The sequence below is a fragment of the Adiantum capillus-veneris genome, chromosome 8, assembly GCF_014529385.1.
Source record: "Adiantum capillus-veneris isolate H3 chromosome 8, ASM1452938v2, whole genome shotgun sequence".
In the NCBI taxonomy this organism is placed as follows: Eukaryota; Viridiplantae; Streptophyta; class Polypodiopsida; order Polypodiales; family Pteridaceae; genus Adiantum; species Adiantum capillus-veneris.
The window spans coordinates 62634037-62653062 of NC_140938.1; the positions used below are offsets into that span (position 1 = coordinate 62634037).

At 45.5% G+C, this 19026-nt stretch overlaps 1 protein-coding gene across 2 annotated transcripts in view; it reads left to right on the forward strand.

The window, feature by feature from the left end:
* The first annotated feature begins 211 nt into the window (after nt 1–211).
* Nucleotides 212–19026, forward strand: part of LOC147452244 (scarecrow-like protein 30) — a 48401-nt gene continuing 29586 nt past the window's right edge. The window contains exons 1-2 of one of the 2 annotated variants that reach the window (XM_086518011.1): nt 213–2514; nt 3001–3515. In XM_086518011.1, the coding sequence (XP_086374137.1) occupies nt 408–2471 (2064 nt within the window). In that variant the 5' untranslated portion in view covers nt 213–407 and the 3' untranslated portion in view covers nt 2472–2514; nt 3001–3515. Of the gene's footprint in view, nt 2515–3000; nt 3516–19026 lie in introns of those variants that run through there. The other variant, XM_086518012.1, reaches the window with a different exon arrangement.

Sequence of the window (19026 nt, forward strand, 5' to 3'; positions counted from 1 at the left end):
GAAACACTAGTGGTTACTTAATGTCCCTTCCACGAGAAACAATAAAAATAGAAAGTTTGTCATCATTAGCTTGCCATGTGGCATTACTCAGCAAGCTTTATCCAATGGTCCACTGCTCCCAAGATGCTACTCTTTGTAAGGCGGCCGAAAAAGTAGCCTACCATATGTTGAGAAATGTGGAGCATTTTTTGAGGTCTTTGTGGAAAAGATGAGAACCATGAACCTCGCAAGGTTAAACGTCCAAGTAGTGACTTGTGGATGCATTTGTGTACCGAGACCCGAGAGAGGAGATACAGTGCGCACATGCACCAGAGAGAGAGAGAGAGAGAGAGAGAGAGAGAGAGAGAGAATCCAATCCACACTACACTTACTGTAGGTCCACTTTTACTGTCTTGACGCATTCCCACATGGATGCGAAATTTCCCATTTCAACAACCCAAATGAGTTCTGTGTATGCTTGGAGGCAACCCACCATCTCCAATGGAGATCTCTCAGCTTCGCCACATCGGAGCTTGGTTCATAGCCATGTCAACCGAGGGGCTGCCGCAGCGTCTACAGAGAGCAAGCTTGAGCTTGAAGAGGAGCTTGCTCCCCATAATAGTTTTCTTGAGTACATTAACAGCATGCTCATGGATGAGACCTTTGAAGACAGTAGCTGGCAACTTCTGGCCCACCACAGTGTGGGCAGACTTACCGATGCACATGGAAGCATTGACAATATTGCAGGTAAGGGAAATTTCTCGTCCTCAGTGTCGCTTAACGATCAGTATGAACATATCTTCAGGGGCTTTCATGACATATTAGATGAGAATCCCTCAAACTCTTTCTCATTCCATTCGGTGGAAACCGAGAATGGGGCTAGTGAGAAGCTAGTGGCAAAGGTTTTGGAGAGTCCAGCAGAGTTTGCCAGAGATTTTTCCCCGAATTATTATCTGCAACAACCGGAAGATTATTTGGATGCCTTTCAGCATGGGTTTTCATCGGGTCACATGATGGAGCTTAAGTCTGACGTCAAGAACCAGCATAAAGAGCCATCACTTTTTATGCAAAATGGTGTAACCATCCCTGCTACACAACGTGTACAATTTCATAAAAATGGCAATAGACCTTTCATGCCTAGCCATTCACTTAAGGTAGCGGAAGTGCAGGACATTTCTCTGGTGAGAAACACAGACCTCCCAGCAGAGCTTTATGCACAGCTTTTTGACGAATACCCCCTTAAAAGTAAAGAAGCTGCCTTATCTTCAGCAGCAATGGCTAGTGGCCCCCGTCGCAATGAAGGGAGACGAGATGAAGCATTAGAAAATCCAGTAGATTTGAAAGCGCTCCTAATAGGCAGTGGCATCGCAGTTGGAAACGGCAATGTGAAGCAAGCCATGGATATACTACATCAAATTCAACAAGAGGGTGCATCTCCTCATGGTAGCGGCTTGCAACGGGTTGTGCATTACTTTTGTGAGGCATTAATGGCACGCCTCAGTGGCATGGGAAACACTCTCTACAAAGCCATAGCCAACACTGCACAACTGCCATCACCATTGATGGTGATCAAGGCATACAAAATGGTGTTTGAGGCCTGCCCTTATGTGAAGATTGCATATCACTTTGCAAACCAGTACATTCTTAAGGTGGCTAAAGGAGCGCGCCGTCTACACATAATTGACTATGGCATCCTATATGGCTTTCAGTGGCCATGTCTCATATATGCCCTTGCACACCAGCATGGAGGGCCCCCCTTCATTCGCATCACAGGCATTGAATTCCCTGCGAACCCTGCTGATATCAACCCTAGGGCCACAACTGAGGGAACAAGTTGCCGTCTTAGAGAGTATGCCAAAACCTACAATGTGCCTTTTGAGTATCAGGTGATTTCGGCCAGCAAATGGGAGGATATAGATGCCTCCTCTCTCCATATATCGCAAGATGAAGTGGTTGTGATCAATTCGTTCAACAGGCTTGGTCATATCCATGACGACACTGTCATGCTCCCCAGTCCTCGTGACCAGTTGCTAAAGCGAATGCGAAGTTTTAATCCCAAATTATTTGTCATGGGCTCTATGAACGCAGGCCACAGCTCTCCTTTCTTTGCACCTCGCTTCAAAGAGGCATTTTACTACTATTCCAACATGTTTGATGTCCTTCACACGACGATGATGAATGAAAGCCCTGAGAGAGTAATGTTTGAGAGGGAACTGATGGGAAGGGCTATCCTGAACGTGGTCGCATGTGAGGGCATCGAGAGAGTAGAGCTCCCAGAAACCTATAAACAGTGGCAGGCACGGATCATAAGGATGGGCTTTCGGCAGCTGGCCATCCTTCCAAGCGTCTTGGACACAGCAATAGATGTTATGAAGAGCTATCACAAAGACTTCAGCTTGCTCAATGATTCTAACAAATGGTTGTTGTTGGGCTGGCGAGGGAGATCCATGCAGGCACTCTCAGCATGGGAACCAGATGGGAGGCAACGATAAAGGAGTGGATGTTGGTCCTTCATTTTACAACGATCATCTCACAGTGTGTCCTCATGCCATTCAAGATGTGCACTCTAAAAGTTAACACTATTTCTGGGAGAAAATTTTGATATTGTTTTTGTGCAAGCTCCACATGAGGTTCTCTGTGTGCTAGCTTTCTCATTGATCTGTTAAGGAGTGTACCATGCATGTTGGAACTTGGCTCTGCATTGTACATTGATTGTCTAACAGCATTCTGCCCTCATGCCATTCAAGCTTTGCGTGCCTCTAAGAGGTAACACTGTTCCTGGGAGGAAATTGGGATGCCATTGTGCAAGTTTTAGCTGTGTTTGTTAGCTTTCGTATTTGCTTCTTTCCAATATTTCCTCTTCGAAACGGTCAGTATTTTCAATTTTGTGGAATTTATCTCAGAAAAACTGAATGGGGCAAAAAGGGACATTCTTTGACTTACTTTCACATTTATTTTGTACATACATATCCACCTTCTGGTTTTGTATGTGTTTTTAAGGTTCATTCTGTACATGTACAGGAAAGTTTGTGCCCCTCTGGGCTGTCCACCAGGAGGACCTTCTGCTGCCGAAACAGTGCCTGCAGCTCAAGGATGTCAGGCAAGTCAGCAGCCGGAAGGAACAACAAATGAGTCCAAGCAGTGTGGGCCAAGTCAGCAGCCAGAATTATTGCCAGCTCAGCATGCAGAATTTTTCGGGACTGCTTCACTGTCAGCGCTCCTGCTGCCCCTGTTATGGTGCCCCCCCCGCCCCCCGACCCCTGACTCTGAAGGCCGGGAAAGGACGGCTGTTTACCTTTCCCTGTAATCAGTGCTCCCCCATGGCTCTCGACCTCTGCCGGTCACCATATGTGATCACAGGGAAAGGACAACAGCTGTCCTTTCCCTACACCTTTAAGTGCCATAGTGTGCACATGACTATTCACTTACTCAGCTGCCCAGTGTGCACTGGCCTGAAGTGGGATATGAGGACACGTACGTCGTATACACACTTATGTGTTGACTTTTGAATTTTATATAAACAAAAATTTCCAGTCCCCCACGTGTGATGTGATTTTCAAACTGGTATCAAGAATCCGCACTAAATCATGTTTTCTTACCTTTTGTTTTCCGGTATTGGAGATTCTCTGTACCTAGGAATCTTGATCTAGTCACTTGTTTTACTTGTCTGTTCCCTTCTCACTTTCTAAGCTGAGGACATCTTTACCTTGAAGGCAGATTGACGTTAGTCTGATTGTTGCCATTATCTATAATAAAAGGCACCGGCAACTATTACCTGGCCTTGGGAGATACTTCTGTGCCTATGCAACTCCATTATAACTCCAACCACATAGCTCACGAATAGCAGCTAGATTCTCCACCTCCATATATGATACGGCTGTCGGAATAGGCAGCAGAAGATGCGATGACAAATACTGGACTTTGATCCAGTGGACACCCCGACTCCGATGTGGCTTTACTCTGATAGGAGCCTCTGGCACATGAGAACACCTGCAATGTCACACATGTACAAACTTCAAAGGCAATGATGGAGAAGAGATCACAGAGGTAGAGAGAGATAGGACAGCTGAGAATGAAAGAGATAGAGATTTAGGAAAGGCTCTTCATGCTGATAACAAGCTGCACTTACAAGCGTCCAAGGGTGGCCCATCATAGATCTGATATGCTCTGGATGGATAGACCCACGGAACAGAAAACTGCTATTGCTACTGGCATTTGCTCCAGCACATGAGACCTCTAACTCGACCTCTACATGGCAACAACTGTGGCCTGCTCTGAAAGCAAAGCTTTGGTGCATCTCCTCTTGGCAAGAGAACCTGCACATTGGACGTGGTGCGTTGCCCTCATGAGAAAAAGGTAGGGAATTGCAACCTGCTGCCCATCGCTAGAATGGTGCTGCCGCCCTGATGCAAGGAATTGACAAAGTGTCAAGCTGCCCAAAATACGCAAGGACGGACTGCTCCCTAAAAACGCTAGGCGATGCCCCTTTTTTAGGGCTGCCCACCCACTACTAGGATTGCCTCCGTAGGGGGCGCGCCGTGTGTTGCACCGTGGTGAGTGCACAGAGACTCGAGAGTAAGAGAATGAGAGAGAGGAGAGTGAGACTCTGTAGCCGGAGCTCCAATGATAAGATACTCCAATCTTTTTTCTTAAGACTACTCAAAGAATGAATTCACTTTGTGTGTATATGTGATGGGTATGTGTGTTTGTCCACATTGGGCAATCGACCACTTGCCTTAACACCCCCCCACTTAAAGGGTGTTTGTCCACAGTGGGCAATCGACCACTTGCCTCAACACCCCCCCACTTCAAGCAAGAGCAACCATGAGAAACCTCATCCTATGCCCATCACCTCATGGCTATGTAGATGTTGCCAATCTGATGTCTATAGCCGCATCTGTATTACCATGTACAAATGCTCCATGCACATCAGAGAATATGCGCAACACCTGAGTATCACCCAAGTACCTCAAGACTTCAAGCACTACTTCCTGTAGCCTCCTATCATGGTCAACCACGGGCCGATCCGCTGCTATTACTGTGGAGGCCAACTCTCAACATCATGCATGCATGGATCATACCTAGTAACTCATCTAGGTACATGCACAAACTTGTACGTGATGCCTCGAAACTTTGGCTTGCCGTGCAAGCCCACTTATATCACGTGAATCTACATCTAGAGGTCCATTATTGCCATCCGATGGCTCACATGGCATCACAACATCAGTGGGATCATGACAACCAATATCCCTATCATTCCATGCATGACCATGTCACATCGTTGACTCTTCTTGTATAGTCACTCTACGCGTCTCATGAGATGTCATCACGAATGTGTACATACCCGAAGGGGAAACATATCCTTGTATCCTCTAGTATATGCATCCATGGAAGTTTCTCTACGTTGTACGAATACCCATGTTGGATGGTCGTATGACTGTATGGATACAAATGCGGTCTACCGTTTTTAAAACAATTTTGTAGGTTGTGCCTTGAGTCTATGGTCTTTATGCTCTCTCCTCAAGTCATTTTTCAAATCCTTTTAGGTCCTTTAGGCTTTAACCTTAGACCTAAGTATAGTCCTAAGTCAATGAGGTAATTTGTACACATTTTTTATGGTTTCTTAAGAGTTTTTTTGAAAACACACCATACTTATGGTAGAGTTTTTGCATCTCAAGTGAACTGCCCAATATGGTCCCATTATTTATTTTGGTTATTAGGTATTTATTTCAGTGTAACAGGGAATGGGCGGGACACAGCCCAAACGTTCCGAAACGACGTTTTGAACGACTCCGTTTCGGAAACAGAACGCCTTTCCGGAGCGGGGTGTAACAGGAATGGTGTTCCCGAATGGGGGGGGGAATGGGGCTGAACATGAGGTGGAACGGTGGAACGTTGGGCGGAACGGGTAAAAGTAGGCATTTGGGGGCAAATTTGGCGATGTCTGGGGGACATATTTGGGCCAGTTTGAGGGCAGGTTGGGGGTAGTTTGGGGGCTGTTTAGGAGTTGATTTGGGACTAAGCTGAATGGAGGTAAATTAAACCTTACTTTAGTCGACAGTTCCGGCCTCGTTCCCGTTCCGCTCCCCCCCTCCTCCCTGTTCCCATCCCGTTCCGTTCTCGTTCCCCGTTCCTCGTTCCCGTTCCTCGTTCCCGTTCCGGGTAACTATGATTTATTTTACTTATTTGTCAAAGTCTAGGTAGGGCAATTTACTGAGGTTGGTATATATACAACCCCTTCCCTTCATTGTATTACATACTCATTGCGTTAGGAGACTCTGTGTGTGTGTGTGTGTGTGTTGTGCTGACCTGCGCGTTGCTGCTGCCTTGCGTGTTGCTGCAACCTTGCACGCCCCACCTGCAACAACCGCCTGCTTGTGTAGCACCAGGGCAGTGCTTACTGCCTTCACTGTCCCACCCTACCCTCCTCCCCCTCGTTACCCGATATTACTCATTGCTCATCCCGTGCCCCATACCCACAACCACCCCCCATACACACATGCACATTAACACAAGCATATGCACATAAATATACACACATCCACATAATAGCATCTATAGTGCCCTAGGGCCGTGACAAACCCCCCGGCCGTGCAATCGAGTCGAGAATATGAGAAGGATGGCCAAATTAAAGGAAAAAGTCGGGAAGGGAGGTTTCAAGAGACTCACATAAAAAGCATTGTGAATTCTCCAAGTATCGGGCAGCTTCGGTCTAAAGAAGACATCATTTATCTTTTCTATTATTTGAAAAGGTCCATAGTATCTCATGCTAAGCTTTGGAAAAAGCCGCTCCTTTCCCTTTTTCTTTCTTAGGCGTGCCTTCTCAAAACGTAAGAGCACCCAATCGTCTTCCTTCAATTTCAAATCGCGACGGTGTTGATCTGCTGCCTTCTTTTGTCTTTCCTGAGATTTTGCTAAAGCCCCCTCGGACCTTGGCAAAAGCAGTGTCTAAGTCCCTCGCGTACTGGTTGGCTTCAAAAATTTTATCTTTCGTGCTTAGGAAGGGTGGAACCTTCGTAGCACCTTCAATAATCTCAAATGGTGCCTTCCTCGTCGAAGAGTGGATTGTGTTATTGTAAGCAAATTCCACCAAGGGCAAAAACTTTTCCCATTGAGTCTTTTGATCAGAAATTTAAGACTTCAATAAATCCAGTACGACTGAATTTGCAATCTCAGATTGCCCATCTATTTGCGGGTGGAAAGTGACGAGAACTGCAACCGTGTGCCAATGTTCTCCCAAATAGCCTTCAAAACAAATAATTTGAATATCTGGGCAATGAACAGTCTCGCTAAATGGTTCGTTCGGCTTGACTTTTTTTTTTTTCACTGAAATAAAATGAGCTTGCTTGCTAAATCTATCAATAACAGTCCAGATACCATCGTGCCCACTCTCTGTCTTCGAGAGATTAAAAATGAAATCCATAGCAATACTTTCCCAGGGGCGGGTGGGAATGGGTAAAGGCTGTAACAATCCCTGTGCTTTATGCCTGTCAAACTTGACCTTCTGGCATACCAAGCAACAGCGTACAAAATCGTCCACATCCTTCTTGAGTCACAGCCAAAAGAAGTATCACTTCACACCTTTCAAGGTGGTATCAATGCCGCGGTGACCCATAAATGGTGACAGTGGCATTCGGTTAGAACCTTTTCTCTCAACGGCTGTGGAACGCACAACATGGTTTTCTTCATCAAGTAGCCATCGCGAATGGAATATCCCGCTACTACCTCCCCATTGTGTATTTGATTGAATACATCTGAAAAATCTGGATGTGTGGCATACTGATCGACCATGTCCTCGAAGCTTCTATGATGAATTGTGGAAATAGCCAAGACCAACGGCTTTCGGGACAAAGCATCTGCCATCAAGTTCTTCTGTCTCTGTACATGGACAATTTGGAAATGAAACTGTGACAAGATGTTAGCCCACCGCATCTGCTTTTTTGGTAGCTGCTTCTGTGACAAGAAGTAGCGTAAACTCTGATGATCAGTGAAGACTGTAGAATCGGCTCCGAGTAGGTAATGTCGCCATTGAGTAAGAGCATGGATAACCGCCAAAAGCTCTTTCTCATAAATCTGTGCTGTCAATTTCGGCCTTGAAAACAATCTGCTCTCATAGGCAATGACATGGCCTTTTTGCATTGAGACCGCACCCAGACTACGACCACAAGCATCACAATATACTTCGAATGACTTTTGCAAATCTGGCAAAGTCAAAATTGGTCTTGTAGTCAATTACTCTTTCAAAGTCTTAAAGGCAGTCACCTCTGTGGGTCCCCACGAGAAAGGGACTCCTTTCTGTGTCAAGATATGCATTGATCACCAACTTGTGATCTCTCAATCCCTGAAAGACCTGTAGGAGATGTTGTCTATGTTCTGCCTTGTCCTTGGAGAAGACTATAATGTCATCAAAGAAAGTGCCAACAAAAGATCTGTACTCTCTGAAAATCCTATCCATCATTCGGTTGAAAGTCGTTGGAGCATTGGTAAGGCCAAAAGACATCACCAAAAATTCATATAAACCGAAGCTCGTCCAAAAAGCTGTCTTGTAGACATCCCCCTGCGTGATTCGGATCTGATGATATCCACTTTTCAAATTGATCTTGTTGAAACAAGAGGATCCCTGTTATCGTATCATCGATCCTCGGAATTTGTAATGTGTTCTCGATGGTGATTTTATTGAGAGCTCTATAATCAATGCACATTCTCCAATATCCGTCTTTCTTTAAAATGTGTTCTGGATGGTGATTTTATTGAGAGCTCTATAATCAATGCACATTCTCCAAAATCCGTCTTTCTAAAACCAACAACTCCGGAGAGCAGTAGGGTGAAGTACTTGGCTGGATAAGACCCTTTTCCAAAAGGTCTTTCACTTGGTTCATAATCTCTTCATTCTGGGCTCGGCTCACACGGTAAGGTGGCCGGTTTTGTGGTGTGCTTCCAGGTATCAGATCAATAGTATGATCCTCAGGACGAGATGATGGCAACTCGCTTGGCAGGCCCTCAGAAAAACAATTGGCATGATTGTGGAGAAAAACTTGGCGTTCTTTTGCGAGGTTAAAACATATTTGACCTTCAATCATCATTCAGTTCTCTCTAGAAAATCGAGCAAAGAAGCCGAATTTCATCAAGTACAATCTCTTTGCCCTTCATTTGTCAAAGTCACTTTCTCAGCCCGATAGTCAACCACGGCGTTGTTCTTGTGTTACCATGGGATTTCGAGGAGGACGTCACAACCTTCCTAAGGGCATTATGTAGAATTCCTCGTGCCCTAAATACCCCTTACATTGCAAACGAAGTTTGCCAATGATTGGTGTAATGGCAACATCCCGTCCGGGTGCCGCTAGAACCGCCTCCGTTTGTGGCCTCAGCGTGTCGTGCGTAATTTCAAATCGAGCCGCCAATTCAAGAAGTTGGTCTTGGCTCCTCCATCAAAGAAAAAAATGAGGGCTTCCTGATCTTTCACTTTGTCCCAAGGGCGGCAAAGTTTTGTACTTTCGTTCATCTGATTCGGTTCGGGCTCCACGCAATGTGGTACTAGTTATGCTTTCATCTGCTTTTCTGCCACGTTCCTCTGTTGTTCTAGTAGACCTCTCTAGCTTGTCTTCAATCTGTTCTTGCTGTGCTTGTTGGGGCACTTTGCGGAGATGTGTCCAAATTTCCTACAGCCAAAACACTTCCCCTCTTTGAGATAGATAGCCTTTTCTCTAAGAGTCAGTCAGGGACGTGTATCTTTCTTTTCTTTGTCCTGGGAACTCTCTCTCTTTCTGCTTTCATTGTGAGAGGTCTGTTGGGTTCTCTGAGTCAAGATCTCATCAGTGGGGTAAGTCAAATTTCTCGAATGTTTCACAAAACCCCATTTCGCATGACCCATCAATTCTTGAATAGAATTCGACTTTTGTTCCAGGCAGTAGTCTTGGATCTCTGTAGGGAGTCCGTTGCAAAACCGCTCAATTTGTTCCTTAAAAGAGACCTTTATAAACGAAGGGTTGATAGAAAAGAGTTCCAAAATCTCTCGCAATAAGCGTCCAAAGAATCTCCCTTGGTCATCTGAAGATGATTCCAAGCGGTTCGTATATCTCGTTCGTACTCCCGAGACAGCCAAGAAGAAAATAAAGAGCCTTCTGAATTTCAACCATGTAACTGGAGCTTCCTTTCTCAGAAGAAGAGTGGACCACGATGTTCGAGCATCTTGGAACCTAGAAAAGGATTCAAATTTAATCGACTGTCCACATTCTTTTGTTTTCTTGCTTTTGTCTTCGAGGAAGTCATATTGGTTGGCTATGTAGAAGTACTTCTTTTCAAGAGTGCTTGTCCATGTCTTTCTGCGAGTACAGGTTCCGCTTTTCTACACTCCTCTGTCTTTTCGGCTTTCCTCCCTACTTGAAAGGAGAAGCGATGGCCACACGCCATCTCGAGTAAATCTCATCAATCGGGTAATTCGTTAGGTGGTTCGCCAACCTGGAGTCCCTAGAGTACTTAATCAATGTGTTCACACATATGTCAATGTGCAGTTGACGTTTGTACTCCTTGGCAAACTTGTCTGAAAAAAATTTGCCCAAATCTCCATTCTTTTCTTCAATTCCCGCGCCGGGTTTTCAGCTTTTCTTTGCCTTCCCATTGAGAGGTGTCATCTCTGTCAGATTCTTCACAAGAACCCATGTGTAATCTGGGATTCTTTATGGCTTTATGCCCTGTAAGATAGAGCGATGAAGACGGGAGTGCGCCCGATGCGCGATGTATGAAGGGTGGGAGTGGCTAATAAGTCCGGGGTCGGAGCACAAAGATTCTTTCACAAAGGCTGTGCGTGCTACAAAAAGGATCGGATCCTCCGGAGAAGAAGAATCTTTCTGCGCTCTGCTACCACTGTAACAAACTTGGACACCCCAAGTCAAGATTCTACCGCAGCATTGTAGAGATTCACTTCAAACTTATTCACAATTCACAAAAAGGTCAACACGGCCCGGCGTAGATCCGTGCCAAGAGGTATTGGCCCCAAAGACTGGCGCCCCTTTCGGTATTTCTTTTTATATTAATCTTTCAGCAAAGTACAACTCCTGCGTGTGCTCGCTCTCAGACTTTGCGTCCAGATGCTCTACAGAGTGAGCTCCCTTGGGTTCATTATAAAGGTTACAAGGGATGCCCAAAAGCAGAGCCCCAAAAATCTCTAATTCAAAAGCTTTATAACTCAAAAGCAATTATCCCCAAAATCTGCCAGCAAAAGGCAGCCGGCGCGAATTACAGAATTCCGTACATTCTACCATGTCAGCAGCTCAACGCGTTTTGCGGAGCAATCAGCGGAAATTGCGGCGTCCGTACAGTGCCACGTGTCAGTCTGTTGGCACAATATCCGGGCAGCGTGTCTGAGGGTGTGTCCGGGGGCCAGCCATGTCACCAGTTTGTGACAGATGCAGTAGCACCAAGTAGTGTTGCAGGACCCAGTAGATCTCCAGCGTTTTCTCAGCATGAACCAGCGTTTTCAGCCTAAAAAGACCAGCGTTTTCAGCGAGGACAGCCAGTGATTCAGCCCATGTTCTCCATCAGATTTCATCCCCTAGCCTCGTCATGGTTGCAAATTCTAGCAATCGACATCGCTAGCAGTTTCTATTCAGCCATAGCCTCCTTGTCGTCACTGTCGTCATTGTGGTTGACACAAAACCCCAACATTTAGGATCCCTTGTGCTTGGCTTGGCTTGGCTCTTGCCTAGCTCAACATAAGGATCATCTGAACCCCTTAGTATCTCGTCGTTGTCATCATCGTCATCGTCATCGACACAGAACCCCTCAGTACCTTGTCGTCGTCGTCGACATAGAACCCATGAGTACCTCGTCGTGGTTGTCATCGTCGTCGACAGAAAACCCATCAATACCTCGTCGCTGTCATCATCGTCACCGTCGTCGACACATAACCCATTAATACCTCGTCGTCGTTGTCATCGTTGTCGGCACAAAACCCATCAGTACCTCAACACCCTTCAGTACCCCACAATACCTCAGTACCCTGCAATACCCCTCAATACCCATTAGTACCTCTAGTACCCCAATACGCAGTACCCTTCAAGATCTCAGTAGTACCCAACATCAATAGCGTCAGTACCCATTAGCATCAGCATCTCAACATTTAGCATCATTGTATCAACATTGTGCAAGAATAAAGAAAGTACTTGCTCTAGCAATAGAGCATGGGGGCCCTTGAGGGTTGGGACCCAACATCCCGTGTCGTCTCTTTTATCTCTCTCTTGTCTCTCTCTTTCATTCAGTTCAGTTCACTTCTTTCCAGTGAAGTAAAGTGTCCCTTGTGTCTATGCGGAGTACTAGATCCGAGCTATTTCCTTAAAACGCTTCTGCTGCTACTGACACACCTTGGACCCAAGGAATTACAGGACTATCATGATTGGCCATACAATGGACAAACTATATGGGGCAGTTCCCAAGGCTGAGCTCAATTCATACGGGGAGGCTGAGGGCCTACGGGCCCCTGGCCAAGCAGGGTTCAGGAAGACCTCCACCATCGACCACATCTTTGTTCTGTGCTACCTCATTGATGGGGCAAAGGTGCGGAAGAAGAGGCTTTACTGCTGCTTTGTGGACTTCCGCAAAGCGTTTGTCACAGTTCCACGGGAGAGGCTCTTTCGGCTACTTTGGGGATACCCTCAGAGATGATATGGGCTGCTGGATCAAGGCGGGTGCGAGAGAGTGGCATTCATGATGAGTGTATTTGTAATAGAAAGAGAAAGACTCAATGTAATCGAATGTAGAATGCTTGAACTTGAACACTTACAATGAGTTTGTACAATGCCTCTTATATAGGCATACAGCAGATGGCCTCATGGATGACTTCATTAGATAATACATCATCTATTGTGTCAGCAGTCCTAGGTGGAAAGTGGCCACATGCTACCACATGGGATACACATGCCCAATTCCATGTAGGCATCCTAGTAGACTACAGAAGATTCGCATAAAGAAGCATAAGCGTAGGCCAAAGCCCACAAATCCCAACAACCCTCCCTCTGGGGTTTGGGCTACGGCAAATGGCACAATACACTCGTAACACTCCAATCTAGGAGCACATTAATCTGACATCCCCAATGCAGGAGACACACTCCAATCCTGGAGCTAAAGAATATCTCCAATCCAGGAGACCACTGCAAGTCTCGAATCCAAGAGCTTGCTACACGTTTCTAGTCCAAGAGACAAAATGAAGAACACCTCCCCTCAAACCAATGTCTACAATTCGGAGACCAAGGTGAGCCATCCGCTCGAAGCTATCTCTAACATGTATCAATTGCAAGAGGTGAAGGCAAAATGATCTGCCACTGTCATAGTCCTCGAGAAATATATGCTGCTTTTGACCTTTGCTCTTCCTTCTTTTCCTTTATCCGCTTCTATTGCATGGTGCCACTTTCCTCCCCTTGACGAGGATCATCTGCGTGTTTTTATTGAATGCAAATAAAATGCCTAAAATGCCAAAAACTAAAAACATGCCTAAGTCGCCTCCCCTTGATGATACTCTTCTTATTTGAAGAAACTCGACATACATAGCTTTGTGGTTTGGAGTACACTCTAAGTCACCTCTAATCATTGAGGGCAATGATATGTGCGCCTTTTGAAGATGATGCTTAACTCATGAGTGTGAATGCTCTCTTGATTCACAAATGTACGTGAATGGCCCCTCTTAGTGGGCACATTTTTATTTTTAAATTTGTAAAAAACACACTTCTGCTCACGTGCTCATGCTGAGAAGGGTAACCTGGTACATCGAATTTAGCCAAGGTGCGGCTGTATGAACCACGAAGGGCTACTTTTCTTGCCCAAGTTGTTGACGAGCTGCCCGAGGAGATGAACTCCACTATGCCAAGGGTGCAGGCTTTAAGATGCTGCACAAAATCAGCTACCGAAAGGATGCCAAGAATAGCAGTTGTTGCAAGTGAGTCCGTGTTCAGTTAGATTCTGAAGATTCTCTGCCAAGCTTGCTGCTCTAGAGCCAACTTGGGGTTCGCTCCTGGATTGGGCTTGCAAGATGCTGGATGTGCTGAGCGTCGATTGCATTAAAGAAAAAAGAATTGCCAAATGTGTTAACGATGCCAAAAGCTGTTGCGGCAACGGCTTCTGGTAGCTAGACAGTGGCCTGAGTGCTACGACTCACAGGTTGATGTGTTGGCAAGGGCCCAAGAGAGAGTCTGGTAGTAGATAGGGCTTCACTGCAGCATGGGTTGTAGAGGAGGATGCGTCGAGAAGAGCTATGGCTGCCGTGCAAGCCAAGGGGCGATGTGAGTGGCTCTACAACTGATGGGTAGCTGGTGAAAACAGAACTGGATGAATGGGGCGAGAGTCGAGCTCTGCTGTGGTGGCCGAGGATGGCACCGCTTAGGCGATTGGTGGCGCTTATGGTGATGCTATGCTATTGGCCCTCAGACAGAATTGCTCAATGCCATGCTTTGCTTTTCTGGTGGTTTTGATGCTACTGTGGACTAATGAGCAGTTTCTTTGGAGCTTTAGCGGCTTCGCTCTGTTGTTGTTACCATGACAAGTTGTCAATGGTGCAAAAACGTCCACTAGTGGCGTGCATGTTGGGGTACAAAGCCCAATGTGGTCGCCCAGGTAAGTGGGCGGGCTGCCAGGTATGTACACATATTCTTTTGTAAAAACCTAATAAGAACTCACTATGCTCTACACATTACAGTAGAGCGAGTTCACCATATCGTCGTGCTCTTCTTCTCGCACTCTCTCTCGTGTCGCACTTCTGCTCGTACTCCTTCAACTGGTATCAGAGCTCAGATCGAGGCTCGGGGCAGCACTGCAGGAGGCTAGAGTCACCAGCTCAGATTGGAGTGAAATTCGACAGGCAAAGACACGGCCCCAAATCTTGTGGGTGGACCCGTAGGGCTAGGTGTGCTCAGAATTTCATTCTGAGGTCATCTCGGCCACCGTTCGGCTTCGACAAAGTTCTGCATAGGCCATTTTTGACTACGTGGTCTCAGCGGGTGCAGATCCGACTCTGCAAATTTGGGGTTTTCGGCCTACGACTGTAGGTGCTGAGGATATCTACACTCCCAGAGTGTTGATTTGTGGCCTACGACTGTAGATGCTGAGGATATCTACACATCGAAGGACGGCTCACAGTTCTTGGAGGCGTGTCACATACGACACGGGCGCATCTACACACAGACTGTAGGCGACATCCACTAGTTCATCAGGTAGCTTGTGTTTGCTGCTTGATATTCCAGATTTCATCCTGACATTGCAGGTACTTCCACATGGGATGTATTGTCAGAGATGATGTATGTCTGTTGATGGTTTGCTGGCTGTGAGTCATGCAGCAAACAACCGCCGCAGCGGTTACAGCATACAGGGGGAAATTTGTGGATGTATGACTTTGTGGGAAGTCTATGTACTGTCAGATTTACTGCAGCCTTTGTTGAGGGTCGAGTGAGGTTTTATTGAGCTGGGGGATTCTCGAATGTTGAGATCCTTTCGGTGATACAGGTCTTGGAGCGATCCCTCGAGCACCCTTAGATAGGCAGCTAGGATGTATTGTTTGTGAGTTAGACAGTTGGGATTGCATCTTTGCTTTACTGCCGTTGAGGCATTGTCGCAGTCTATGCTTACAGGACAGTGACAGGACAGTCAGAGACAGTACAGGTGCAAGACAGGTTTACCCACAGCTTCCAGTGTTAGAGAGACAGTGGTTTTTTGAGCTGTTTTTTGGTCTGTGTTTGAGTACACCAGAGCCATTTTACAAAGGAGACTTTGCCAAAATTTCTGCAGAATCTGAAGCTTTCTTGGTTCATTTGACAGGTTGATATTGGTTCAGAGGTCAGTTTACAGGGGAAACTCTGCCGAATTTTTCCCAGGAAAGTAAACCACTGTGAAGCGTAGCTATGGCTGGATCACATGACACTGCTCTTTACAATATCAAGAAGCTGGATGGAACCAATTTCCCATTGTGGAAGAAGCAGATTTGGCACGTGTTGGTACAAAAGAAGCAGATAAAACCTATAAAGCTTAAGGGGATAAAACCAGAAGATATGGACGAAGATGAATGGAGCGAAATGGATGAATTGACACTTTCTACCATTATGCTGACTTTGGCAGGAAGCGTTTACTTCAATGTAGCAGACGAGGTGTCGGCTTATCAAGCATGGTTAAAGCTGAGTGATCTTTATGAGAAGCAGAGTGCAGCTTCACAGGTATACTGGCTTAAGAAGCTTGTTGACTTGAAGATGAAAGAAGGGACACCTATGTCCAATCATCTGAATGAATTCAACACAATCTACAGTCAGTTGTCAGCTCAAGGTGTCAAGTTTGATGAACCTGTTAGAGCTATGTTCCTGTTGATCACATTGCCGGAAAGTTGGGACACTTTTCGCACAGCTTTGAGTAATTTTGCACCTCCAGATGGTTTGAACATAGCAGGTGTAGAAGGAAGTCTGCGTACTGAAGAAACCAATAGAAAGACAATGGACAAAGGCAAAGGAACAGCCTTAGTTGTCAGGGGAAGGACCAAAGAAAAGTACAAAGGTGGAAAGAGGAATCAGTCTCGTAGCAAGTCCCGCAGTGCTAAAGGCAAGAGTGACATAGAATGCTACCATTGTGGCAAGAAGGGTCACACGAAAAGAGACTGCAGAGAATGGAAAGCAGAAAAAGGCAAAGAGAAAGCTGAAGACCATGGTGAGAAGAACAAGTCCTCAGTGAAGATTCAAGAAATAAATGTGACAAACACTGTTGCAGAGGATGACAGTCTAGTGTCAGGAGACATCTACTTCTTGAAGAATACAATAGACTCAGCTCTTCTTACAGCATCTGATGGAAATGTACTGAGTGACTGGATTATAGACTCAGGGGCATCACTTCATGTGTCTCCAAACAAGGAGTGGTTTACCTCTTATGTGACCACTAAAGATCATGTTCGGCTAGGCAATGGGCAGACATGTGAGATCTTAGGTGTTGGAGATGTTTAATTGAAGTTTCAGAATGGCTCTTTTTTCACGCTGAAGAATGTGAGACATGTTCCCGCAATTACAAATGTGAGACATGTTCCCGCAATTACAAAGAGCTTGATCAGCACAGGTTTACTTGATGATGCTGGCTACGTCACCACTTTTGGACAGAACATGTGGAAGATATCCAAGGGTTCTATGACAGTAGCACATGGAGTAAAGTCTGGAGGACTTTACATAATTTATGTATGAAATGTCTTTAAAAATGTAATCAATGTAATCGAGCAGCCGAACGTTTCTTTGTGGCATAGCCGGTTAGGACATATGTCCAAGAAGGCAATGGAAATCTTGTCTCGTTCTGGTTATTTGCTTGGCTTTTCATTTAATGATTTTGAATTCTGTGAACATTGTCTGTATGGTAAGCAAACACAGCAGCCACATAAGCATAAAAGCAGTAGAAGAGATACACAGTTGGCACTTGTTCATAGTGATTTGTGTGGACCTATGCCTAACCTATCTCTAGGGGGAGCTTCTTACTTTATGACATTTATAGATGATTACTCGAGGGAAGTATGGGTTTACTTTCTCAAGCACAAGGATGAAGCGTTTAGTGTTTTCAAAACGTTTGTGACACTTGTGGAGAATCAGAGTGGCAAGAAGCTTAAATTCTTACGCACTGACAATGGTGGAGAGTATGTTTCAAAGGCCTTTCAGGACTTTTGTGAGTCAAAAGGTATAAAACGTGAACTTACTGCTCCTTACAATCCTCCTCAAAATGGTGTTGCTGAGAGGATGAATAGGACCATACAAGAGAAGGTCAGAAGTATGCTGTCTAATGCACAGCTGCCAAATGGGTTTTGGGCTGAAGCTGTATCAACAGCTGTTCATCTTGTAAATAGATCTCCTAGCAAGGTTTTGCAGAAGGATTCAGTGCCAGAGATGGTATGGTCAGGCAAAATGCCCTCATACAAGCATCTGAGAGTCTTTGGCTGTGAGGCATATACTCACGTTCCAAAGGAATTTAGGAACAAACTTGAGCCAAAGAGTAGAAAGTGCATCTTTCTAGGCTATGGTAATTCTGGTGAGATGGGGTACAGACTTTGGGATCCCGAATCCAGAAAGGTTATCCGCAGCAATGATGTTCACTTTAATGAAGCCAAATATCATTCTAAAACAGAGAAAGTTGAGGAGATTAGAAGAGTTGTCTTCCAAGAAGATGGACCTGCACGTGCAAGACAAAATGTCAGGGCTCAAGAGGAGCAAGGACAGGATAGAGTGGAACCACAGGTTGTGGCTGAGCCTGAGCCACCTATTGTGCGTAGATCTGGACATGTCACGCGACCTCTTGATAGGTTTGTTCCATCTATGAACTATGTCATGTTGACTGATTGCAATGAGCCTTCATGTTACAAGGAAGCAGTGCAAATGAAGGACTCCGGGAATTGGCAATTGGCCATGCAGTCAGAGATGACAGCTCTGCATAAAAACAAGACATGGAAGCTAGTTAAATTACCACAGGGCAAAAAGGCTCTACCTTGTAAATGGGTTTACAGGTATAAGATCACCGCTCATGATAGTCAGCCAAAGTACAAAGCAAGGCTTGTTGCCAAGGGCTTTAAGCAAGAACAAGGCATTGACTTTGATGAAGTCTTCTCTCCGGTGGTCAAGATGACTACATTGAGATGCTTTCTTGCATTGGTTGCCATATTAGATTTGGTGTTGCACCAAATGGATGTCAAGACAGCGTTCTTGCATGGTGATTTAGATGTGGAAATTTACATGCAGCAGCCAGAAGGATTTGTTAAGAAAGGCAAGGAAGATTGGGTATGCCAGTTGTTAAAGAGTCTTTATGGCTTAAAACAATCACCGAGGGCATGGTACCATAAATTCCACAAGTTTATGCTTTCTCAAGGCTACAAACGTAGTGAGTTCGATCACTGTCTATATACAAAGAAGGCTAAGGATGGGAGTTGGTTGATCCTTATTTTGTATGTGGATGACATGTTGATTGCTGGCAAGCACTTGGAAGAAATTTCAGCTTTGAAGTCAAAGATGGCAAAATCGTTTGACATGAAAGACATGGGTGAGGCAAGTCATATACTTGGTA